Here is a 23379-nt window from a genome sequence, read left to right on the forward strand (position 1 = left end):
CATCCTTTCCTTCCCTACGCCCTTCCCCTTCTCTTTTATCTCAGTTCCTTCTCCCACCACCCTTTCTCAGCCTCTGTCCACCGAGCCCCGTGTTCCCTTCCTCTACCCCCATCACCTCCCCCTGTACCCCGGCCCTGCCTCTTCCCCACCCAGCTCTCCCTCTCTCTCCAAAACCTTTCCCATCGCCCTCTCCCTCACCACCCTCAGTCCTTCACCCCAGCTATTCACACCCCCATTAAGACGCTTAGGCGCCAGCCCCTTTTCTCTCGCGTCCCACTCTCGTCCTCCCCTTCTCCATCGCTCGCCCCTCATGGCTTCGGCCTCCCGCGGCTCCCTCCGCCCACCCCGCCCTCCCGGCACGCCCCTTCGCCTCGTTCCTCCTTCACTGATGTTCCCTTAGGTGGGATCCTTCCCTTCCTCGTCCATCTCTTTCACCCTAGGGGTCGCATCCTCCCTCTCCTCCCCTCCTCTCACACTGTGGTTCCTACAGCGGCGCTTGCCTCCATCCCCACCCGCTTCCTTCCTCCCTAACTCTGCCCTCCCACCCCGGCTGCCGCCGCGCGCCGCCCTTGACGTCAGAGCCCCCTCCCAGCCCTGCATCTCCCTCCTCCTCCTCCTCCCCTCGGTCGGTCAGTCAGTCCGCGAGGAGAGTCCGCGGTGGCGGTGGCGGTGGCGGGAGCTAGAGCCGTGGGGGCCGTACGAAGCCAACCTCCCCTGCTTCCCCGAGGCCCTATCCCCCTCCTCCGCACAAAACCAGGGATGGAGGCGCTTCCCCGACATCCCCTCAGCAGCCCTCCCCGGGAGAAGTGTCCCCCCTGAGCTCCTCCTCCTCCCCCAGCAGCCACCCCCGCCCCCTGCCATGGGTCCGGGGGTCCCCTCTCCCCGGCTGGGGTGGGCACTGCCGCTCCTGGTGGTGATGGCGGCGGGGGTGGCTCCGGCGTGGGCCTCCCACTCCCCTCATCTCCCGCGGCCTCACCCGCGGGTCCCCCCGCACCCCTCCTCAGAACGGCGCGCGGTGTACATCGGGGCGCTGTTTCCCATGAGCGGGGGCTGGCCGGGGGGCCAGGCCTGCCAGCCCGCGGTGGAGATGGCGCTGGAGGACGTGAACAGCCGCAGGGACATCCTGCCGGACTATGAGCTCAAGCTCATCCACCACGACAGCAAGGTAGCCCCGGACATGGGAGTGGGTGGGAGGTGGGGGGCAGGGGGCCAGCTGCATGTACCTTAGCGTGAGTCGCTCCTGGGGTTGCCAGGCAGACCCCTCCCATGTGTGACTAGCAGAAGACAGGCTGGGGGTGCGCGAGCTCGGGGCGAGTCTCAAGGGCTGGAGGTTCAAGATGAGGGTCTAGGGGTTCAAGGTGGTTAATCACGCTGCAAGGCTGACCCTTCTGCTCCCTGAGACCCTTGGAAGTGCCGGGGTGGGGGGTGGTTGGAGAAACTGGGGATGGGTTTAGGGTACAAGCTGATCCAGTTCCTCCAGAGAGTAAACTAACCCTGGAATGGGTTGGGGGATGGAGGAGATGAGGCGGGAGCTGGATCTGGGGTTTACATTTACCATGGTAACAAGGTAAATCTTGGCAGCAGGTCGGAGCTGGAAGGAATAGGGACCCAATGAGCAAAATGTGGAGGGACTTGAGCGCTCTAGTTTATTTATCACAACAAACAGCAGGGTAGCTGTGGTCCCTACCTGACTCTTTCTCATCCCTTCATCCCCAACCCTGTCGCAGATTCCTGGGTTGTGGGACTATATGGCATATTGTGGTTGGGGAAGGCTAATGGTCAAGGGATGGGCAGAGGCACTAGGAAAATGATGGGGTTACAGGTCCACACAGGAGCCCCCGCAGAGCATGGGGATGGTGAAGAGTCAGGACGCGAGGAAGAGAAAGAGAACAGGAAAGAGTGGCAGTGGGGAAGGGGGACCAGGAGGAGGGCTGGGGACAGTGAGAGACCCTGGGGAGAGACCCTGGGGCATCATGTGGAACTCGGCTCCTAAGGGTCTTCCCTGCAGCACTGTGGCCTCTGAGATGTGAGAAGGGAAATGGGATGTAGGGTTAGGGGGGTGGGGAAGAGGGAGAGGGAGGAAAGTAAGAAAATTTGGGTCCAGGGGTAGTAGGGGATAGTCCTGCAAGCTTCCTTTCCCGCCCCTGTCCCCTACATGAATGATTGGGAGTATGGGGGAAGGATGTGGCACACGGAAGGAAGGCGATTTGGGACCTCAAATCTATCTTCTCTCATAGGAAGCCCCAGAGACTTAAGGGACTGGGGGAGAGTGAAAGAGTACAGAGGGGAGCACTTGGTGATCTAACACCTGGGGTGGACTGAGGATTTATATACGTTCTTTAGAACAGCAATCTACACCTAGATATAGGTATGTGAGGAGGGAAGGGGCAGAAGCAAAGTTGAAGATAGGGCCCTTGGGGAGAAGAGGGCACAAGGACTCTTAGGGAAATTTGAATCCCTTCTGATGCTTTTACAGTGATTCTCAAACTTCAGTGTACCTAAGCATCCCCAGAGGAGTTTGTTAAAAATACAGATTCTAAATCCTTGGTCAGGGATGAGTCCCAAGGATCTGCACTTTTTCCAGTCAAAATCCCATGAAGCTAACCCCAGGATGCCTATAGAAGGGTCGCAGGGCACAGGAAAAGAATTAGTTAGGGTAGGAGAGGCAGGAAGAGAAAGAGGGTCAGATCCCGTGGAGGAGTCAAGCTTAGGAGAGCAAGAGAGGTAACGGGCTATGGGGGTGGGGTGGGGGGAGTATGGGGAGAGGGACAGGGAGGGGTGGTGCAGGCTTTAGAATAGGGGATCGAAGGGAGCTAGGGGAGCCCTGGGTGTGAGCTCAAACTCATGCACCATGGCAGGTGATTCCCTGGAGGTGCTGGGGAGCAGATGGGGACCCAAGAGAAGGGGGGCTGGAAGAGAAAATAGCAGAGGCAGCGAGGGGGAGATGGAAAGGCAGACAAACTGGAAAGTGTCGTTTCCTGCCTGCAAATCCGGATCCTTGCTCCTTGCGAGAGCAGCAGCGGAGGAAGTCTATTGGAGAGGGGGTGAGAATCACGAGGCTCGAGGGATGTGCGGTGATGAATAGGGCGTGGAAGGGAAAAGGGGTATAAGAGAAGGTCGGGAAGGAATGAGGAGCCAGAAGGAGAGACGCTGGCGTAGCGTACATTGCCCTGTTTGCCTGTATCTTATGTGTTCTTATCTGTCCCTATTGTTTCTATTAACCTTTTCTTCAGACAAGAAAGCGAGGGCCACAGAGGGCCCTCGGGAGAAGCTGGGGGCAGGATCTGGAGTGATAGATGCGGAAGGTGGGGCGTGAGAATGATAAAGATACACAAAGATGCCCAAGTGGGAGGGATGCAGGACCTTCCACACTCAGTTGAGCAGACACCGAACACTGCCCTTAGCAGGGGTGTGGGTGGGCGGGCAGCAGGGAGCTGGTTCTTTGGGCCAGCCTCCCCTGGCTCCCCCTTCTCCAACTTCCCACCGTGTCCCAAATGTCAGGTCTCAGTGGGAAGCGAGCAGGCACTAGGGGGCCTTCTTTGTTTCCTTCTGCTTGCCCCCCCCACCCCCATATCGCCCTCCCCAGTCCCCTCTGTCTCCTGTCTGTCCCCTCTTCCCTGGCTCCCCACTGGCTTCCATTTCTTCCCCACTTCGTTTGGGGCTCCAGCAGCTTCTGAAATGTCATATTTCAGCAGGAGGGGAACAGGCAGTGGGAGCCCCGTGGCTGGCTCTTCCTCCTCCCACTTCCCCTCCTCCCCTCGAGCGCCTTCCTCTCGAGCTGTCTGCATTGTTTACCTTCCCAACTCCATTCTTCTCTTTCAGGCACCCCTAAAAGCATCTGGTTTCTTGAGCATCCCATTCTATTTATTCTCCCCAGCTCTTCCCTCATCCTTGTTTCTCCCCACCCCCTTTCGCCCCTGAATGTCTTTTTTTTTCCAATGCACCCGTCAAATGTCAGAGCTCAGCGGGAGGACATGGATCCGCTGAGCCAGGACCCCCTGGTGGTCTTGTCCCTGTTCTCTCCTGTTTATTTATCTCTAGCCCTGAAAACAGAAGAGGGAGAAAAAATAGTAGGTGGGAGGGGGAGTTTGCAGAGGTGAGGGAGGACTCTTCATAATATGGCTTTAAGGATGCTGTCTGGGGACTTGAGGAAAAATTTATTCATATTCCTGCAGACTTTTCTACTCACAAATGTTTGGAGCATAGAAACCTGGGGAAAGGGGGCAGGGTGATGGAGCGAAGGTGGGCTAGGGGATGTCTGAGGATGCGCTGAAAGGAGGGAAGGCAGTGTTTGCATACATACTGATGGGGGTGTGTGCAGGAGAGGGTGTGGGTCAGGCGCCAGGTGGAAGACAGAGAAGGGTGTTTCACGAATGAGGGGAAAGGAGACTCAGGAAGGAGAAGAAATGGTGATAATGGCAAAAGGGTTTCAGCAGAGGGATGGGTAGTGGGGGAAGTAACTAGGTTGTTGGGGGAAAAGAAGAGAGTAGGTGTTGCAGGGAGGGGAGGAGCCCTGGGGGAGCTTCCCTCATCCCCTCCCTCCTCGTTCAGTGTGACCCAGGCCAAGCCACCAAGTACCTGTACGAGCTGCTGTACAATGACCCTATCAAGATCATCCTCATGCCTGGCTGCAGCTCTGTGTCCACGCTCGTGGCTGAGGCTGCCAGGATGTGGAACCTCATTGTGGTAAGCAAGGCCCTGGGGGCCAGAGGTGGGGCTGTCCCCTGGGCTGTACTAAAGCGGGGGGGTATTGCGGACCACAGCGGACCCACTTCCGAGATAGAGTCCTTTGCAGACCTGAGCTAGTTGGCCTCCTAGCAACACTGGCCTGCCAGGGCTGCAGCTGACCTGCTTTCCATCAGAAGGAGTGGAAGTCAGCTCAGTGAAAGGGCGCCCTGATGGAGGGGGCTTTTGAGAAGCACTTTTCCTTGGGCAGAGGTAGGGAGGCTTGGATAGAGTGAGAGAGAGAATCCCAGAGACGGGGAAGGGTTGAAGGAATTCTCGGCAGCTCTTCGTGAGGCTCCCATGAACACGTCATCCTGTCCCTATCTCTCATAGCTTTCCTATGGCTCCAGTTCACCGGCCCTGTCAAACCGGCAACGCTTTCCTACGTTCTTCCGAACTCATCCGTCAGCCACACTCCATAATCCTACCCGGGTGAAACTGTTCGAAAAGTGGGGCTGGAAGAAGATCGCCACCATCCAGCAGACCACTGAGGTCTTCACCTCGGTGAGGAGGCACAGGGTGAAGGGAGCCTTTGCTCAAATCGCAGCACAGAGAGACGTGACACGGGATTCATTTGGGGGGGCAAAGACCTTGATTCTTTATCAAAAGAGAACGCGTTCCCAGTGGGTTAAGTGCATGTTCTTCCTGTAGCCAGAGGAATGAACAAGTTGAGTTTCTGGGACCTTCTCCAACTTTCTGGTTTTAGGATTTTTTTTTTCCTGCTTTGAGGCTCTGTCCTGCAGACAGAGAGATTCCAAGTGACCCAGTTCTATTAAAGTAGGTTCACTCTAAAGTTGAGGCAAGATAAGGGAGAGAATATGAGATAAAAACCTATGGAAGTAGTAGATTCCAGAGGCACTCAAGGGGAGGTGGTGGGCGTGTGTGAAGAGAAGAGAGGGAATAGAGAGGGAGGACGGAGGGAGAAGCAGAGAAGAGAGAAGAAAGAGACAGACAGACGCGTGCATGTACATGACCTGGTAATTGATTCCGAGATGCGGACATGCAAGGAGAGGTGGAGGGGAAGAGGGAGATTTGTGGGGGAAGAAAGGAAATATCTGGCTCTGTACCCAGAGAAGACAGTCTGCTCCCTCCCTTTAATTCTGTTCTTTGGGCCCTCTATTCACTCTCATGTTCGGTGGCTCTTTAATCCTCCCCCAACCTTCTCTCAGTGACTCAGGACATTCTCTGATCCTTTGTCTGTCTGCCCACTTGCCTCTTGAGGTTGACATCATCCTGCCTGTACTAGACCCTGCCTCGTCTTTTCTGGTTCCTCTCTTTTCCTTTCCCCCACCTTTGCTGTCAGGTAGGAGTGGGGTGATGGGGTGACTTCCCTGGGCACAGATCCTCAGGAGGGGCTCACCAAGCACCTTCCCACCTGGAAGCTACATCCTAAGACTCCAGATGCTTTCCTTCGAACTCTCCCCACCGGGGACAGGGCTGTTGAAGGGAGGTTCAGAACCGCTCTTCCTTTGCTCTGAGAACGCAGCCCACTGTCCTACCTCCAGTCTTTACTCCTTTGTGCACCCTGTGTCTTTTCTATTTGCTCCTCATCCCCACCCAAGACTCTGGACGACCTGGAGGAACGGGTAAAGGAGGCTGGAATCGAGATTACTTTCCGTCAGAGTTTCTTCTCAGATCCAGCTGTGCCCGTCAAAAACCTTAAGGTGGGATGGCAGGGGGTGATGGGCCCAGCCTGCAAAGGTCTGGGTGGGGAAAACAGTGGTGGGTTGGAAAGGAGAGTCAGGCAGGGACAGGTTTTGTTTTTTGTTTTTTTGGGTATTGAGGTATAATTGACATATGACATTGTGTAAGTTTAAGAAGTACAACATGTTGGCACTTCCCTGGAGGTTCAGGGGTTAAGACTCCGTGCTTCCAGTGCTTTCACTGCAGGGGGCGTGGTTTTGATCCCTGGTTGGGGAACTAAGATCCCACAAGATCCCACATGCCTGCACGGCCAAAAAAAAAAAAAAAAGTACAATGTGTTGATTTGGTACATTAATCTATTGCAATTTATTACCATTGTAGCATTAGCTAACACCTGCATCATGTCACAAAATTTCGATTCTGTGAGGCAGTAGCATCTCCTGGGGAAGTTTAGCTCCATCTTCTAGCTGACATTTATCTACTACCCATTGAACAGAACCCTGCACTAAGCACTTTGGGACAGGAAATCAAAGCTGTGAAAGTGCTTGGCTTAGTCCCTTCCGGCGTCCCTCAGAAGCTCTGTTCTCTCTCCATTCTGTAGCGCCAAGACGCCCGGATCATCGTGGGACTTTTCTATGAGACCGAAGCCCGGAAAGTTTTTTGTGAGGTGGAGTTGGAATCTGAGGATGGAGGGGCACTGGGTGGGCTCTTTGCCTTGGGTGTCTCCTGGGCTCTCCCCTCTACATCTCTGAACGAGTGATCGGAGGTGAGGATTAATACGAAATCCCTGTCTGTTGGCTCTGACTCCACATCTTGTCTTCTCACACATGTGACACTCTCTCCAGGTCTTATTTTCCTACCGCTTTGTGTTTCTGGAGGAGCCTGTGAATCCCATCTTTCCTGTCTGGCTGGAAAAAACCACTTAAAAATAGAGGCTGGGGAGGCACTTAGAAGGAGGAGTAGTCCAGCCTTCCCTACTACCCCCAGACTTGTAGATTTCTTGTTTCAATTTCTCTGCTCTCCTCTGAATCCGAAGAGGCTGCATAGTGTCAAGTGAGATAAGACAAAGAAACAAAACAAAGACCCAGCCCTCCTCCTCCTCTGCATTCAGGTGTACAAGGAGCGGCTCTTCGGGAAGAAGTATGTCTGGTTCCTCATCGGGTGGTATGCCGACAATTGGTTCAAGATCTATGACCCGTCCATCAACTGCACAGTGGACGAGATGACCGAGGCGGTGGAGGGCCACATCACCACCGAGATTGTCATGCTGAACCCTGCCAACACCCGCAGCATTTCCAACATGGTGAGTGTGTGAGGACTTGGAAGCTGGCACCTGGGCAGATGGAGGGGACTGAAGGGGTCTCTTAGGTGAGGGGAACAGGTATGGAGTTTGGAGGTCTAGGAAGGCAAGGGGCCTCTGCCCACCCTGAACTTGCTCGCATCGTGTTTCCTGTGGATTCCACCTCTGCTGTGACTTCTTTGGGCAGGAAAGAGAGAGTTATGAGAGTGGTGTGTTCAGTGGGCCCCTGATGAGTTGCAGAGCTGTTACCATGGAAATAAGGAGCAGTTGGCAAGAAGTCAAATGAGGGAGAGGTGTTAATGACAATATAGATGCCGTATCTGCAAGCACACCTTTATAGGAGCGCTGTTCCTGGGCGAACATTCGTTTTGTTTTCTTGGTGACTTCAGAGCACTTTAGAGTTGCTTAATATTCACTCCTGACTGATACTCAATTAGCTTGGCTCCTGATGCTTTTTTAATGATTCTCTTTTAGCATTTTAGATGTAGAAGGGACTTTTGAAATCAGTTAGCCCCAGATAGCTGGTTAGTGACAGACCTGGAGCTAAAAGACACACTCTCTGATGTGGGAATCAGCCTATAGGTGAGGGGCACAAGTGAGTAGGGTGTGGTGTGGCGGGGAGACCCCTTTCTTGCTCTGCACTGCATCTTAAAGAGTACGAGAATCTTGGGTGAGATTGATAGGGCAACCTATGTGTCTGCTTATTATTCCAAGTGTAGCCCCAGGTCTGGAATACCTGCTTTGGAGAGCATGCTAGGGGCGAGTGAATGACTGTAAAGCCACCCTAATATCTTATTTTTTTAAAGTTGTAGTAATAATCACTTTATGTAGTAAACCAGGAGCTTAGATACATGATTTCAGTGATCCTCATTGCAATACTCTGATGTAGACTTTTCATTTCCATTTTATAGACCAGGAAATTGAGACTCAGAGAGGTTAAGTGATTTATTGCAGGTCACCAGCTACTGAGTGGTGAAGCTGGAACTGAATTCTAGTTGAATCTAACTCCAAACCCTCTGCTCTGTTACCTCCCGTGGAAAACCCTGAAGTCTCACTAACAAGCTTGTACTTTTATCAGCTAACACTGTTTAGCAGATGACAGTTTTTGAGCAAGGGAGAAATAAAATTCAGGAAGTTTATTCTGCAGTGGATTGTGATGGAAAGGTCCGTTGCCACAGGTACTCTGATCATGGATACTGTCCTGGGACATTTCTAAGGGATCTTGGTTGAAAAATACGATGGAAAAATTCTGCAAGATCACTTCCCTGTAGAGCACCTGAGAAGTGAGTTGTCCTTGAGAACCTGTGGAGATAGAGGAGCTGGTAATCAAAGCCAGAAAGGCTTGTTGGTGCCCTGAGCCCAGGACTTGCCAATAGTGGCTTCTGCCCCATAGCAGGGAACTAGAGGAGCCCCTGATAGGACACAAGGATTTGGTTGGGGGTATAGTGGGACTTCTGGGCTTTTGAACAGGATGAGTTGGAGGGTCTCTTTCTGGCTCTTCATCTCTAGAGAAAGATGGTGTCTGCCTTTGAGGTCTAGAGCTATTGCTAGGCCTGCTCAGTAGCCTAAAATGCCAGGTGAAGAGGCCAAGATTTTTCCGAGGGTAGATGCCATCTTAACAATTGACTAGAGAAGAGGTTGTAGATGAATCAAATAGGACCAAGAGAAGTGGACCAGAAGCAAGGGTCGAGTCTATGGCCCAGAGCCAAGGAGATTTAGAAAAGAAGCAGAGTTGCCTTCACTCTGTAAGGATGGCCTTATGTTTAGATCAGTAGTTCTCAAACTTTAGCCTCTGTCAGAACCACAACTGGGCTCTTCCCTTGGAAGTTCTGATCCAGTGGGTCTGGGGTGGGGACTGGGACTTCACATTTCAACGGGCTCCCTGGGGATGTAGATGCTACTGGTCTGGGGAACACACTCTGGGGACTCTTAGGGCGGTGGTTTTCAATCAGAGGTTGCAATGTTTAGGGACAATTTTGGTTGTTACAACTGGTATCTAATGAGTAGGCCAGGAATGCTTCTAATCACCCTACAATGCATAGGATCGTCCCTACAACAAAAGATTATCCTGCTCAAAATGCCAATAGTGCAGAGATTGAGAAACTCTGGTTTAGAGAAAGAGTTTTTAGGAGCCAGATATGGGAGAGTGGATTAGAGTGGTTTTGGAGAAAAGTAGCTCTGGGTTGGAGCTGTACTAGAGATCAGGTAAGAGGCAGCACACCTGAGGGTAAGATTGTCAGGAGATTCTGACTGGGATAGAGGTCCCGTCAGACCTGGGTATGATAGAAAATAAAACTCTACCTCAGGATACACATTTTAGATCACCATTGGGCACCTGTTCTCATGCAGAGAGATAGCCAGACAGGGCTGTTAAAAATTTAGGATCATAAATTTGTACTTGGTCATTTCACTAATTTCTATGGGTTGCAGAATTTGTGTTGTTCAGTTTTCCTCAAGCCACCTTGTAACATTTGCATTTGAAAATTTACAACCATCTTCGCTCACCCAATGGGGAGAGATTTTTTGGTAATTTTAGTCATGGGTGGGGACAGTGGTGCCCCCAGTGGCCAAGTGTGTTAGTGGTGGTGACCTGGAGCCAGCAGAGAGTATGAGGATCTGGGCAGGGGATGGCGACATGCAGAGCAGATGATTCTCTTCCCATCTGGGTGATTTTCGGATGCAGTGTTTACTTTGAACTGAAGGTCGGATGGACTTGGAGGCTGAAGGATTACTCAGAAAGTCTCAGGCTAGCTGCTGTCTGTCAACGGGTGCTCTCGAGAGAGACATTTCAGCTTACAGAGACAGTGTAGGGTAGTTGGAAGAGTATGGACTGTGAATGGGTTTGAATCCCAGCTCTTCCACGTACTAGCAGTATAACTTCAGGCAAGTGAAACTGTTCTGTGTCTTAGTCTCCTTATCTCTTTCTAAAATGGGCATATAATAGTATTTACCTCATTGGATTATTGGAGAATTTAGTAAGTTGATATATGTAAGGCCAATATAAATGTTAGCTATTATTATGATTAACATTATTCTGTTTAAGGAGTGGTGATATTAATGAAACATTTCAACAAAAGAATTAAGAGGACTTGGAGATTTCAAAGAGTCTAAGGTGATTCTAAGGTTTCAATCTTATATACTGGGGAGCGTTGGAAAAATAGAGCTTATTCTTAGATACTTATAATTTCAGGTTATTGATTATATAGTTACAAATGCCTTAGAGACAGTTGGAGATTCAGGACTTGAAATACTGAGCTGGAATTACAGATTTCAATATTAGTAACAAAGATGAAGTTGAAAGAGAAAATGTAACTTACTTTATACCCAGCATTTTATACATGTTGTTATTTCATCCTTATAATAACTCTTCAAGGTAGTTAATATTATTCCCATTTTAAAGCTGAATAACTACATAGTGAGGGTTTTTTTTTTCTTTTTTTTTTTTTTGCGGTACGCGGGCCTCTCACGGTTGTGGCCTCTCCCGTTGTGGAGCACAGGCTCCAGACACGCAGGCTCAGCGGCCATGGCTCACAGGCCCAGCCGCTCTGCGGCATGTGGGATCTTCCCGGACCGGGGCACGAACCCGTGTCCCCTGCATCGGCAGGTGGACTCTCAACCACTGCGCCACCAGGGAAGCCCCATAGTGAGGTTTAATAACTTGTTTCAGATTATATAGCAGGTAGGTGGATTAGTTAGAATTAGAAGCCATCCTTCCATTTATCCATCCAATGGACATTTTTCTTAAAGACAATTTTTTGGAAGCAGGTTAAGTTCACAGCACCATTGAGAGGAAGGTACAGAGATTTCCTGTATGCTCCCTGCTTCACTCATTGATAGCTTCCCCCATCATCGGCTTTCCCCAACAGAGTGGTTATAGCCAATGAACCTACGGTGATATATCATTGACACTCAAAGTCCATTGCTTACATGAGGTCTCACTTGGTGTTGTACATTGGGTGGGTTTGGATAAATGTATAATGACATGTACCCACCAAACAGAGCATTTTCACTGCCCTAATCTATAGACACTTATTATTTGTCCAGAATGGGCTGGGCATAGTGCTGGATGCTGAGGTTTAAGAGCAGAATGGAACCTGGTCCTGTCCTCAAGGGGAGCAGAGCCCAGGCCTGCCTGTCGTCAAAGCCCAGGCTGCTTCCACTGCGCCACACTGCGCGTCCTTTGCATTTCCCACTCCCCCGGGTCTCCAGAAAGTTGAATAGAAGGAAAAGTGGGCAGGGCACCAGGAACAAAGATTTATATTTATTCTTCATTCATCTATTCATTCCTTCATTAGAGTATGTTGGTATATTAATAGATTCCAAATCTAAACAGAGTTGTGTAGTGTCCCTGTGTATTACCTGTGCCATGCCAAGAGGTGGCCACTGAACCTTTCCTCGTACAGTTTCTGGGAGATAAAGCAGGGCAGAAGTGATTTTCCCCATTATACGGAAGACATTTCCAAAAACTGAAGCAATTTACTTACAGTCATTTAGCTAAACAATGTTACTGCCAGGTATAGAAATTCAGGTCTCTTGATCCATTTCATGACAGAGCTAAAGGAGCTATTATTCTTTTTAGCTTTCTTGGAAAAAAAAGACGGAGGGTTGGGAAGGGTGTGGGTAAGGATTGAATAATTGACTTCAAATGTGTGAAGGGTGTTTCTGCAGTCCCAAGTCTTCTGAAAACCCTCCAAGAGACAGTGAGCTGAAAGCACACGAGGTTGGCAGGAAGTTAGCATGCTAAAGAAAAATCTTCCTGGTTGACAGGGTGAGGAAGGCTGTGGTGTCACCTTTTCCGGGCTCTTTCAGAATTGGAGGAGCTGTTAGTTCCTGCGTCAGCTCTATTGGGAAAGTCTGAAGGCTGACAGAACACCAACGCTGCCACTCCTCACTGGCGTAGCCAGGTCTTTGCTTTGCCCTCTCTCTGCTTTCTATCCTTTGCTGTTCATTATGCAGAGCATCTATTTATTAAACTTCTCTGTTTGCAGTTCTGAGCTAGCAGCTGTGCACACTGAGGCCATCGGAGCCAGCTAACTCCTGCTCTAGTCTAGTAGCTTCTGATCTAAGACAGACAAGTGGGTATAGTTAAAGATGTTGGATGTACGTACTCTCAATCTGACAACATGCACACAAACCATCCTTTCAAGTCGAAGTGCCAGAGCAGAATCAGAAGCCCACCCCCACTCCAGTCCTTTCCTCCTGTTCTTCCCTCCCCAGACGTCCCAGGAGTTTGTGGAGAAACTGACCAAACGACTAAAAAGACACCCTGAGGAGACGGGAGGCTTCCAGGAGGCACCTCTGGCCTATGATGCCATCTGGGCCTTGGCATTGGCCCTGAACAAGACGTCTGGAGGAGGTGGCCGTTCAGGAGTGCGCCTGGAAGACTTCAACTACAACAACCAGACCATAACAGACCAAATCTACCGGGCAATGAACTCCTCGTCCTTCGAGGGTGTTTCCGTGAGTTACAGCAACCCCTCACTTGCCTCTGTCCTCCCATCCAGAGACACCCCTCCCAGCTCCTTCTCCTGGAGACATGCGTTCTGTCTTTCTCAGTTACCTCTCTGCAATAATCGGTCTCAGACCAGGGAGGTAGGAGCCCCCAAACCAGAAAACCCCACGGAAGGCTAGAAGGGAAATGGTATATTCCGTTTCTTTCAACCTCTCCCCTCACTTCTCTTCAGTCCCAATATTTATGAGTCAGATGAAAATTATAGGATTTCAAAAGAGGAAACAGCCTGAAAGATCATCTACTTATTCCTTTTAAAGTGGGGGAAAACAGCGTCCAGAGGGATTTGGTGGCTTTCTCGGGTCACACGGCCAGAAGCCAGGTCCCCTGGGTGCTCTATCTGGGGATTTTTCCCATTCAAATCTCCTGGGTGAAGCTTCTTTTCAAAAGAATAATGTTTCTAAAATCTAGGGTATAGGCATCTGGGGTATGTCCTATATGCAGACAAATGCCATAAATAGAATTCATTCAGAAGCTCGATTACATCAAAAACATAAGGATTCAAAGAGTTCCTGATGTTCTTTTTTGCTCTTGCTTTTATCGCTTTGCCTTCCTCCACATGTTTCTCCCCCTCAGGGCCATGTGGTGTTTGATGCCAGTGGCTCTCGGATGGCATGGACGCTCATCGAGCAGCTACAGGGTGAGCACAGGGGCGTGAGGGAACAGGGAGGTCGGGGGCCAGGCTGGGGCTGGGCTAGGACAACGTCTGGGAGGAGAACACCAGGAAGAGACATCGAAAGATTGCCAAGATTGCCTTGGTGCCTCCCTACCTCCTGCCCGCTCTTCTAATTGTTTTCATCAAGCTTTTAAATAATAATAATAGTAATAGTAATAATAATAATAATGATAATAAAAAGCTTAGCTATGGGTGGGTTTCTCTGAGTTGCAGTGATTGTGCATGCAGATTGAAAACAGCCACTCTCCTTCCCCAGTGGCCCCCATTTTGATTTGAAAGATTTCCCTTCGGTGGCTTGAGTTGAGGGGTTCATGACTTGTTAGTGGCACACTCATGGACTCAAGAAAAGTCGAATCTGGGAAACCTGCTATTTTTAAAGGGAATCCATTGCATTTCCTTGATTTGTAAACAATTATTTCTAATTTTTCTGTAGTGCGTATAGTTTGGCTTTTCTAGACGGTATTTTCTTATACCTTAGCGCACTTCACGTATTTGCAAAACTTCTGAATTCGTTTTTCAACTCCACCCCCCTCTCAGCCTCTTAGAGCAGGGCCAAAAGAACCATTTCTTGGCCTCCTATGAAAAGTTTCTTTCTTTCCTTCCCCCCACCTCCCACACCCTCTCAGATCTTCTTTGTAACCAGGACAAGAGGGAATAGACTTCAGTCATGGTCAAAGGGGTGTGAATTGGCTTTAGAAGGGAGAGTTATGGTAACTGGGGCAGCTCTAGAAATCTTAGGAGTGACTGCATTTCACTTCGTGGCTTTTTAAGAGGCAGATGCAGCTTGTCTAAGGAATTAGAAGCCAAGTCAACGGAAGAGAAATTTCTAAAATTAAAATGAAAGCCTCTGGGAAAATAGATCCTGTGATTCTGTCTATCATGAGAGGGAGAATAAGCAGAAACACGTTGAAAGGTTTAGAAGCCAGAATCACAGTGAGAGACATCTTGCTGAGGTGTGAGCCTGTGGAATGGGCGGCAGACATACTGTACAGCCTTCTTCACTGAAGGGCTTTAAGCATATAAGATATTCTTATTTGTTTGCCTTGCCTTGGAATCCACCCTTTAGTGCTTTTAAGTCAGATTGCTGATTCAAGTGACCCCCAGGTCCTCCCAAGTATCCTTCAGGGGCTCAGGTGAAGGGAAAATCAGATACGACCATGGAGAACTACTTTAGGGAAGTGGGAGGTTGAGAATGCCTGGGATCGGTCTTCACCTACCTGTGGTCACTCTTTCTATGATCGTCCATCCAGGTGGCAGCTACAAGAAGATTGGCTATTATGACAGCACCAAGGATGACCTTTCCTGGTCCAAAACGGATAAGTGGATTGGTAAGTGGATCCTGTTTATATTTTCCTTCAACCCCTCTGAACAATTCAGAAAAATGGTATTTGAATGAGGGTGGGGTGGTAGGTGCCATTAGGTTGAAATGTGCTGGGAGATGGGCCAGGGGCTGTGTTTCAGAGAAAGGGAATAAAACCACCAAGACGTGGGTAGGGGAGACTGGTGTATTTGGAGAGGGAATAGGCGGTTGGTAGCAATGCACTCTTAAAAATAGTACATTGCTGGGATGACTGGGGATTAGAGGCAGGGGGTGGGAAATGGAAACTCCATTTGGGTTTCCCAGATGTTCTGGTGACTTGAGGTATCTAAACCAGCTACTTTAATCCTAGAGTTGCCTCTTCAGCTTTGATAGGAAAATGGTTGCTTAAACTGTAGGAGAGGCTGCAAAACCTCATTGAATTGTCTTCTGCTAAAATGTGCTTTTTAAAGAGAAAAAGGAAGCAATTATATTCTTTGTGTGCTTGGTGAGCTAAATGATAGGAAATGGGAAAGATACTGGAGGTGGGCGAAAGGAGGGCTCTATTGATCAAACAAAGGTTTGGCCTCTTAAGGAGGGAGGGGAGACACAGCCGTGGAAAACAGCTGCCATCTGCCCCGCCCAGCTGAAATCTAGTAGTTCTCAGTACTGCTGGAGTTTGGAAATTTTTTTTATAATTTGAATTTAGGACAGCGTTCCGTATTGCTATAAATGCTTCATGGCCTAAATTATGCTTTTTAAAAAAAAAAAACTAAGCAAATTGAAATTAGTCTTTTTTTTTTCCTTTCTGTGAACTCTGACAAGTTTGAGCTTCCCTTTAATAATAACTGAAAGACACCTTTGGGACTATCACCCTGCCTACAGTAAAATCACGGATCAGTTTTTTAAAAAAAAATTCCTCCTGAGGTTAGGAGGCCAGACTCAGTACTTTGAGGGACTTTAGCTTCATGATTCTATGATTGTCTTTTGCAGCTTTTGATTTGAGTTGTAAGAGACCTCATAAAATTTATTTCTCAGTATCTCCTTCTTTCCCCTACGTTTTCCTTTGCCGCAAGAAAGACAGAAAAACACAAAGAACAAACAGTAACGAGAAAAAAAAGACTCTACGACTTCGGTGATACCGCTCAGCTTCTAGCTCCATCTTCTAGTCTCATTTCTGATTGTTTCCTAAGAGCCCCAGCATCAAAGAGCATTTGACCTGCAGCGGCCCCTATTCAGGGCAGTTAGGGCCTCCTGTCCTCAGAGCTAAGACCTGGGTGCCCATCAGCAGCTTTGCCCTTCTTCCCTTTCTCCCGTCCCACCTTCACCCCTTTGTCCTCCCTCCTTTCTCGTCCCCCTCCCCTGCCCCTCCCCTGTGCCATGCAGGAGGGTCCCCCCCAGCTGACCAGACCTTGGTCATCAAGACGTTCCGCTTCCTGTCACAGAAACTCTTTATCTCCGTATCCGTTCTCTCCAGCCTGGGCATTGTCCTAGCTGTTGTCTGTCTGTCCTTTAACATCTATAACTCCCATGTCCGGTAAGTTTCTCTTCTGACATCTCCCTGTCCTTTCTGTTTCTCCAAGATAACAGTCATTTGCTTGAAGGGAGTGAGAAGGAAACTGTGTAGCTTCTGAGGCTGTGCATCCTTGAGGTTTCCACTCTGAATTATTGCTTTCCCAGTGACCAGTGGGAACAAAAAAGGAGAAACCAGCTATAACTCCCATCCTTGCTCCAAAACAACTAACGGAAAAAAAAAAAAAAAATGCCTTTGGGACCGGGTAGCACAGTGTGCGGCTCTAATAGATTGTGTATGGCGGGGTCCCGTGCAGGAAGCCCTCTGCAGCCCTGCCATGACCCAGCTGGCTTTGTCTCTCGAGACTCCGCTGCCTGCTCCAAGCCTGCCTTCCTTTGCCCCCCGCCCTGAGGTTGGGGTCAGGCCCTCGTAGGGCGTTTGGGGAGCTGAGCCTCCCTGGAGAGGAGGGTAATCCTGCTCTTCTCCCTCTCCCACCCTTCTGCCTCTGCCCTAGTTATATCCAGAACTCACAGCCCAACCTGAATAATCTGACTGCTGTGGGCTGCTCTCTGGCGTTAGCTGCCGTCTTCCCCCTCGGGCTGGATGGTTACCACATCGGGAGAAGCCAGTTCCCCTTCGTCTGCCAGGTGAGGAGGGGGTGGCAGGTCCCTTGCAGAGCATGGCTCTCCCGGCCCCTCAGGAGCGCCTTCTGTGATGCGCCATCCCCTGCCTGTCCTTCTCCTTGTCTTTCCCTGACCCTTGTCCCAGTTCCTTCTCCTGACATCGCCCCTCTGGTCTACGTCTGGCTCCGTCCCTTCTTTCTGTGCCTCCAGAAGTTTTCATTCTGTAGCTCGCTTGTCAGTTCCAAGGTTGCCATGGCATGTCTTGCAGAGAAGAGGGGGAAGGTATCGAAGGCGAAGGAAGGGGGTCTTGCGCAGAGAACCCTCGGACAGTGGTGTCCTGTCTGTGGCATGGGGGCTGAGAACAAGAACTGGGGACTTCCCGTGGGAGCCTTAGTTGTGGTTCGGAAGGATGGAGGCGGGGATCTGAACCAACAGCAAGGAGAGCTGGGGGAAGGGACCGCTCTCACACAGGGAGGAGGCCTTGTGGGACTCTGGGTACGTGGAAGGTTCTGGGGCTGCTTCAGCAGCAATATTTGATTGGTTCTCTCTCATGCTGGTGGGAAACACCCACCCTTTTCCCTGCTCCTCCTCACTCCTTCTCTGCCCTCTGCCCTGTGCCTGTCCTGATCATGCATCCACGCACATGGCATTTGCGCACACATACACCTACAACTCCTCAGAGGCTCTCTGTCCCCAGTGAGACCTAATGCAGCGGGAGAGCAGATAATTAGCTGCAGTGGCATACGAGAGGTATCTGCTGTGGGAGCAAAGAGAAAGCAGCTCACTGTCAGAGTAGCTGGGCGGACCTCACAAAAGGCGGCATTTGAATCGTGAAGGATGCAGGGGGTTTTGTCGGCTGGAGAAATAAAGGATGGTTACTCCAGGAGCAGAGGGAGCATCCTGTGGGTAGCAAAGACACAAAAGAGAATAGCTCAAGGGTGAGGGCAAGCAAATGAGCAGTTCAGCAGGGCTGGAGCACGGGCAGGTGAGGGCCTGCGGGGAGATGAGCCTGGGAATTTGGGTGGGACCGTGTTGTGAAAGGCCTCTTGCCACATCTGGAGGTGTTCAGGCTGCAACCTGTAGGCACTAGAGAACAGTCAGAAGTGACTAAAACCCAGAGCTTTTTAGCACGATCACCCAGGTGGCAGAGTAGCAAAGGTGGTTGGGAGGAATTTGTGAAAGGTAGGGAGACTCGCCGCCACCCCGCTGCTCCCCTCCCCGCCGGCCCCCCTACTGGCTGCGTCTTGCCCGCCTTGTCATCTGGCCCCTCCTACAGCCTGCCCCATCCTGGCACAGTCCCACCTGTTGCCCCGCCCTGTTCCTTCCTGCCCTCTCTCCTTTCCTAGGCCCGCCTCTGGCTCCTGGGTCTGGGCTTTAGCCTGGGCTACGGCTCCATGTTCACCAAGATCTGGTGGGTCCACACGGTCTTCACAAAGAAGGAGGAAAAGAAGGAGTGGAGGAAGGTGAGCTGCTTCGGATGCCTCGGCCCCTAGCGCCTTGACTCTCGGGGTTTGGAGGACCCCCGCCCCAACACGCCTGTACTCCGTGTGTTCACCCAGACCCTGGAGCCCTGGAAGCTGTATGCCACGGTGGGCCTGCTGGTGGGCATGGACGTCCTCACCCTCGCCATCTGGCAGATCGTGGACCCTTTGCACCGGACCATTGAGGTACCGCTTGGGAGAAGGCCCTGTGGTCAGGAGGCCGAGGGGGGCTCACTGGTGGAAGGGCCTCCGGGGCTGCGTGTGGTCTTGAGGAGAAGAGCCGCTCGTGGGAGGTGTTTTCCAGCCCAGTGCATCTCAGCAGCTCTACCTCCTTCCTGGAGGGAGCACCGCCAGAGGCTCTGGATTCATCTGAAGAAAGGAAGTGGTGGGGAGCTGGCAGGATGTGCAGACTTTAGATATCATGGAAAGTGGGGGAACAAGCACTTTTAAGGTGTTTAGGCAAATGCTCCCGGGATCTGGCATGGGATCTGACATCAGAGTTGAGGATCTCATCAGAAAGAGAGGGCAGAGTTGGGAGTCAGGGATTGAGCAGAGGCGGGAAGGGGAGGATGGCAACCATCTTTCCTGTGGCCCCGTCTCTCCCTTAGACTTTTGCCAAGGAGGAACCGAAGGAAGATATCGACGTGTCTATTTTGCCCCAGCTGGAGCACTGCAGCTCCAAGAAGATGAATACCTGGCTTGGTGTGTGGGATGTGGGGGTGGGGGGTGGGGCAGGGACAGTAGCTTTGGAGGGAGAAGTGTCTTTGGAAAAAGAGGCAGAGAGCTCATGCCCACCCGGTGCGAATGTCCTCCTGTTTGTCATGGCACTAATCTTTTCTGAGAATGGGGAGAGTTGGTCTTTTGCGTGAGGAGCTTAGGTCTAAGGCAGGGATGAGGCGGAGCTTGTATTCATCAGAGGGATCAGTGATGATGCCTCACCCTCATCTCCAGACCTGACACCATCTCTGGTCAGCTCCCTGGAGTAAGACCGGGGCTGTGAGGGGTTAGGCCCCCTTTGGCCTTTTTAGCATCCCTCTGACCTATGAGCACAAATGGCAAACCTACCCTCAGCGTGGAAAGCCGTCTTCCCACCTGGAGAATAAGGGAGTGAGACACTGTGTGCGGCCCAGGCCTTTGCTGACTGACAGCCGCTCATGACCCTCCTCGTCCTGTGCGACTTGGTTCCTAGTCCCAAGAGGAAGCAGTGAGGTCAGGGCGAGTTGGGTGGACAGTGGGGGCAGCGGACAGGGAGGGGTGTGCTAGGTCAGAATGGGTGGATTGGAGAGGAGGCCCCCGTTTCCTTGTGGAGCGACCAGAAGGAGTAGCAGCAGGTGAAGAGCACAGAGGGCAGGGGACTGAGTGCAGCCTGAAGGCCTGCTCGCCCGCGTGCCCTTTCCTGCTGTCCTAGGCATTTTCTATGGCTACAAGGGGCTCCTGCTGCTGCTGGGGATCTTTCTTGCTTATGAGACCAAGAGTGTGTCCACCGAGAAGATCAACGACCACCGGGCTGTGGGCATGGCCATCTACAATGTGGCGGTGAGCTCCCCGGACCCCTGGCATCGACCCTGGGGACGGACTATAGCAACCCAGGTGGAGTGGCCTGGGATGAATCAGGTGCCAGATGTGGGGTCAGCTGGGTGGAAGTCTTCAAACATTTTTTAATGTCTCGGATTTGTTAAGCACTTTACAGTCTATAAAGCACATATTAATCTTCATACAGCCACCCAGTGAAGTGGATATTAGCATCCCCACTAGATAGATGAGGAAGCAGAAACAGGTGAAATTACTTGTCTGTGGTTCACAGGCTGGAATCTGAATCGAGATTTCCTGCCATGGATGCCCAGGGACTGGCTCTCGGGGACTCTGATGTGTGTATAGAGGTCCTGGGAGCTCCTGCCTTGAGGGAGGGGTTGACCTCGAGCTGGAGCTGGGTTGGAGCAGTTTGTTTGGCATTCTTCTCAACCTAGAGTTGAGGATGATCCTGACTTTGGGTCCTTTTCAAATGGAAAGTTCCCCAGGAACCTGTCCCCATAGCCTCTCTCCCGGGGGAAGAAGACCTCGGCTCTCGTCTGAGCCGGCAGATCTGCAACCCCAAACATGTTCTGCCCCAGGTCCTGTGCCTCATCACGGCCCCGGTCACCATGATCCTGTCCAGCCAGCAGGACGCGGCCTTCGCCTTTGCCTCTCTCGCCATAGTTTTCTCCTCGTATATCACCCTGGTTGTGCTCTTCGTGCCCAAGGTGCGGTTCTGGGTGTCCTCCCACCCTCTCCAGCCCGTGCCCCCTCCACGCCTTCGTCGCATGTCCCCTCCTCCCACTTCATCCCTTGTTTCGGGCCCAGCTTGTCCCTCTTGTTTTCGTTCCTTTCAACTGCAAGCCACCGTCAGCTAAGCACTGACACAGTCCCTGCTCGGCCATCCATGCCCCTACCCCCCACCCCCAGATGCGCAGGCTGATCACCCGAGGGGAGTGGCAGTCAGAGGCGCAGGACACCATGAAGACAGGGTCCTCGACCAACAACAATGAGGAGGAGAAGTCCCGGCTGTTGGAGAAGGAGAACCGTGAACTGGAGAAGATCATTGCTGAGGTGTGCGGTGAAGGCAGGGCTGGTGGCGGGTCCTGGAGGCCCACGTCTCAGGTCCGGCTTCTGGAGGCAGAGCCTGAGATCAGCCTTCCGGAGCCTGTGGTTTACCGAGGGAGGGTCTCAGGAGACAAGCGGCCAGGGAGTGAGCGGAGGAGGACAAAGGGGCAAGGGTGGAGCCGGCCTCAGGCAAAATCGGGTGCTGGCCCCGGCAGGTGGGGGCGGGTGCGGCTGTGGAGCACAGCTGCACAATTGGCTTGACCTGCGGAGGAGCCGAGGGGGTGGCCCTGGGCTGGGGGTGGCTGGCTGCGGGGCTTGAGTGTACCCTCCAGTGAGAGGGGTCTGGGCAGGTCCCCAGGGTGTCCACTGCGTCCCCGCTGTAGCTAGAGGCCGGCGCAGTGCCAGGCTGGGGGGTGCTCAAGCTCAACCTGTGCGTGAGTTACTGGAAGCTGTGTGCGTGCACCTGTGTCCCCTCCCCCCAGCCCCTGTGTCTCCCTGATCTCTTTCCTTCACCTGGTGCCCCACTGTGTTCTTTCGCTCGCCCTGTTCTTTCCCCCATGCCTCGTGTTACTTTCTTCTGCCAGCCCGCCCCTGCGTCTCCCACACGTTTTCCTCTGCCTCTCTTTCCCTCCCCCAGCCCTTCCTGACTTCCTGTCTCCCACTCGCCCAATTGTTTTCTTCCTCCAGAAAGAGGAGCGCGTCTCTGAACTGCGCCATCAGCTCCAGTCCCGGCAGCAGCTCCGCTCCCGACGTCACCCTCCGACACCCCCAGACCCCTCGGGGGCCCTGCCCAGGGGGCCCCCTGAGCCCCCCGACCGGCTTAGCTGTGATGGGAGTCGAGTCCACTTGCTTTACAAGTGAGGGCGGTGTAAGGGGAGACAGGCCAGTAGGCGGAGGGAGAGGGAGAAGGGGAGGGGGCTTGGGAGGAAGCAGGGGATACCAGCCCCAGGTGGGAAGAACACTGCTCCATCCCATCTCTTGTAAATACCTGCCCCTCTGCAAGTCCCGGGGTTTTCTGGGTCTCCAGTACTCCCAGAGCCAGGCCCTGTTCTCTCTCATTCGTTCGTATGATTTTCTGTCTCTACTTCATAACCTAGTTTGTACCTGGCCTGAAGCTTCTCACTCACTGGCTCCTCGGCAGCCTCACTACATACACCCTTTTCTTTTCCTCTGCCTCGTTGCCCTGGCAACCCCACAGCGCCCTTGCCTTTGTGCTCTGCGCCCATCCAGCAGGGGTCTCCCCAGAGTGCTCTCTCTACCCTAACAGGGCCTGGCCATTTCTCGCACCATCCTAATCTCCTTCCAGCCCACTTGCCCCTCCACACATCCACAAGCTTTGTTCCTCTTGAATTTTGCTTCTGCGGGGCACTCGTTCTTGTTGCCAAGGCTCACATGCTCCTCTCTGCCAGACACACATTCATCCTCCCCTCCACTGCTCGTTCCCACTGCGCAGGCTCCTGTGTGTGCACATGTTTCACATGTGCTTTCTGCACCCTTCCTGTGGCCGCATATGCTCCATTGTATTCCCTTCCCTCATGGCTGTGTGTGCCCCTCTCATGGTCATGGGTGTGTCCTTGTGAGGGCGTGTGTGGGTGGGCGTGTGCCATTTGTCTAGCAGGTCTTCCCTGTGTGCACACATCCAAGCTTATCCATGCACTTTCCCTGTGTGCCCTCGTGGTGTCTCACGTACCCTCTTCTTTCTGCACCTTAAAATCATTCTGTTCTTCTAACAGTCATATGCACCCACCCTGCACACTGTTACGCACTTTGCCCCAATTTATGTTTGGTGTGGCTGTCCACATCCTCTCTGTCACACTTGGTTTCTGCTCGCACTCTCCAGCCTCTCCTTTGTGCTCATGGACCACCCTTGGTCCACACTCACAATCATCCTCTCCCAAGAGTGCTCCCTTGGTTTTGTGTTTTTCTGGGGGAAAGAAAGGAGAAGAAATGGGGGCAGGTTTGGGGAGCTGCTTCCAGTGGATATTCGGTGAGAATCCTGACCAAAGGAAGGCACCCCTGACTGTTGAGATG

At 51.9% G+C, this 23379-nt stretch overlaps 1 protein-coding gene across 1 annotated transcript; it reads left to right on the forward strand.

Moving 5' to 3' along the window:
* Positions 1 to 859: 859 nt before the first annotated feature.
* On the forward strand, positions 860 to 22209 carry GABBR1 (gamma-aminobutyric acid type B receptor subunit 1; the record flags this gene model as incomplete). The annotated part of the gene is made up of 18 exons (XM_079713215.1): positions 860 to 1165; positions 4552 to 4686; positions 5059 to 5229; positions 6288 to 6389; positions 6971 to 7036; positions 7481 to 7672; positions 12887 to 13129; positions 13755 to 13818; positions 15105 to 15182; positions 16538 to 16688; positions 17179 to 17311; positions 18634 to 18750; positions 18847 to 18954; positions 19377 to 19470; positions 20177 to 20304; positions 20880 to 21008; positions 21211 to 21354; positions 22036 to 22209. The coding sequence occupies 18 exons, from the start codon at positions 860 to 862 to the stop codon at positions 22207 to 22209; spliced, it is 2535 nt and encodes an 844-aa protein (XP_079569341.1).
* Between the last annotated feature and the right edge of the window lie 1170 nt (positions 22210 to 23379).

The sequence above is a fragment of the Hyperoodon ampullatus genome (assembly GCF_949752795.1).
Source record: "Hyperoodon ampullatus genome assembly, chromosome: 10".
Lineage (NCBI taxonomy): Eukaryota > Metazoa > Chordata > Mammalia > Artiodactyla > Ziphiidae > Hyperoodon > Hyperoodon ampullatus.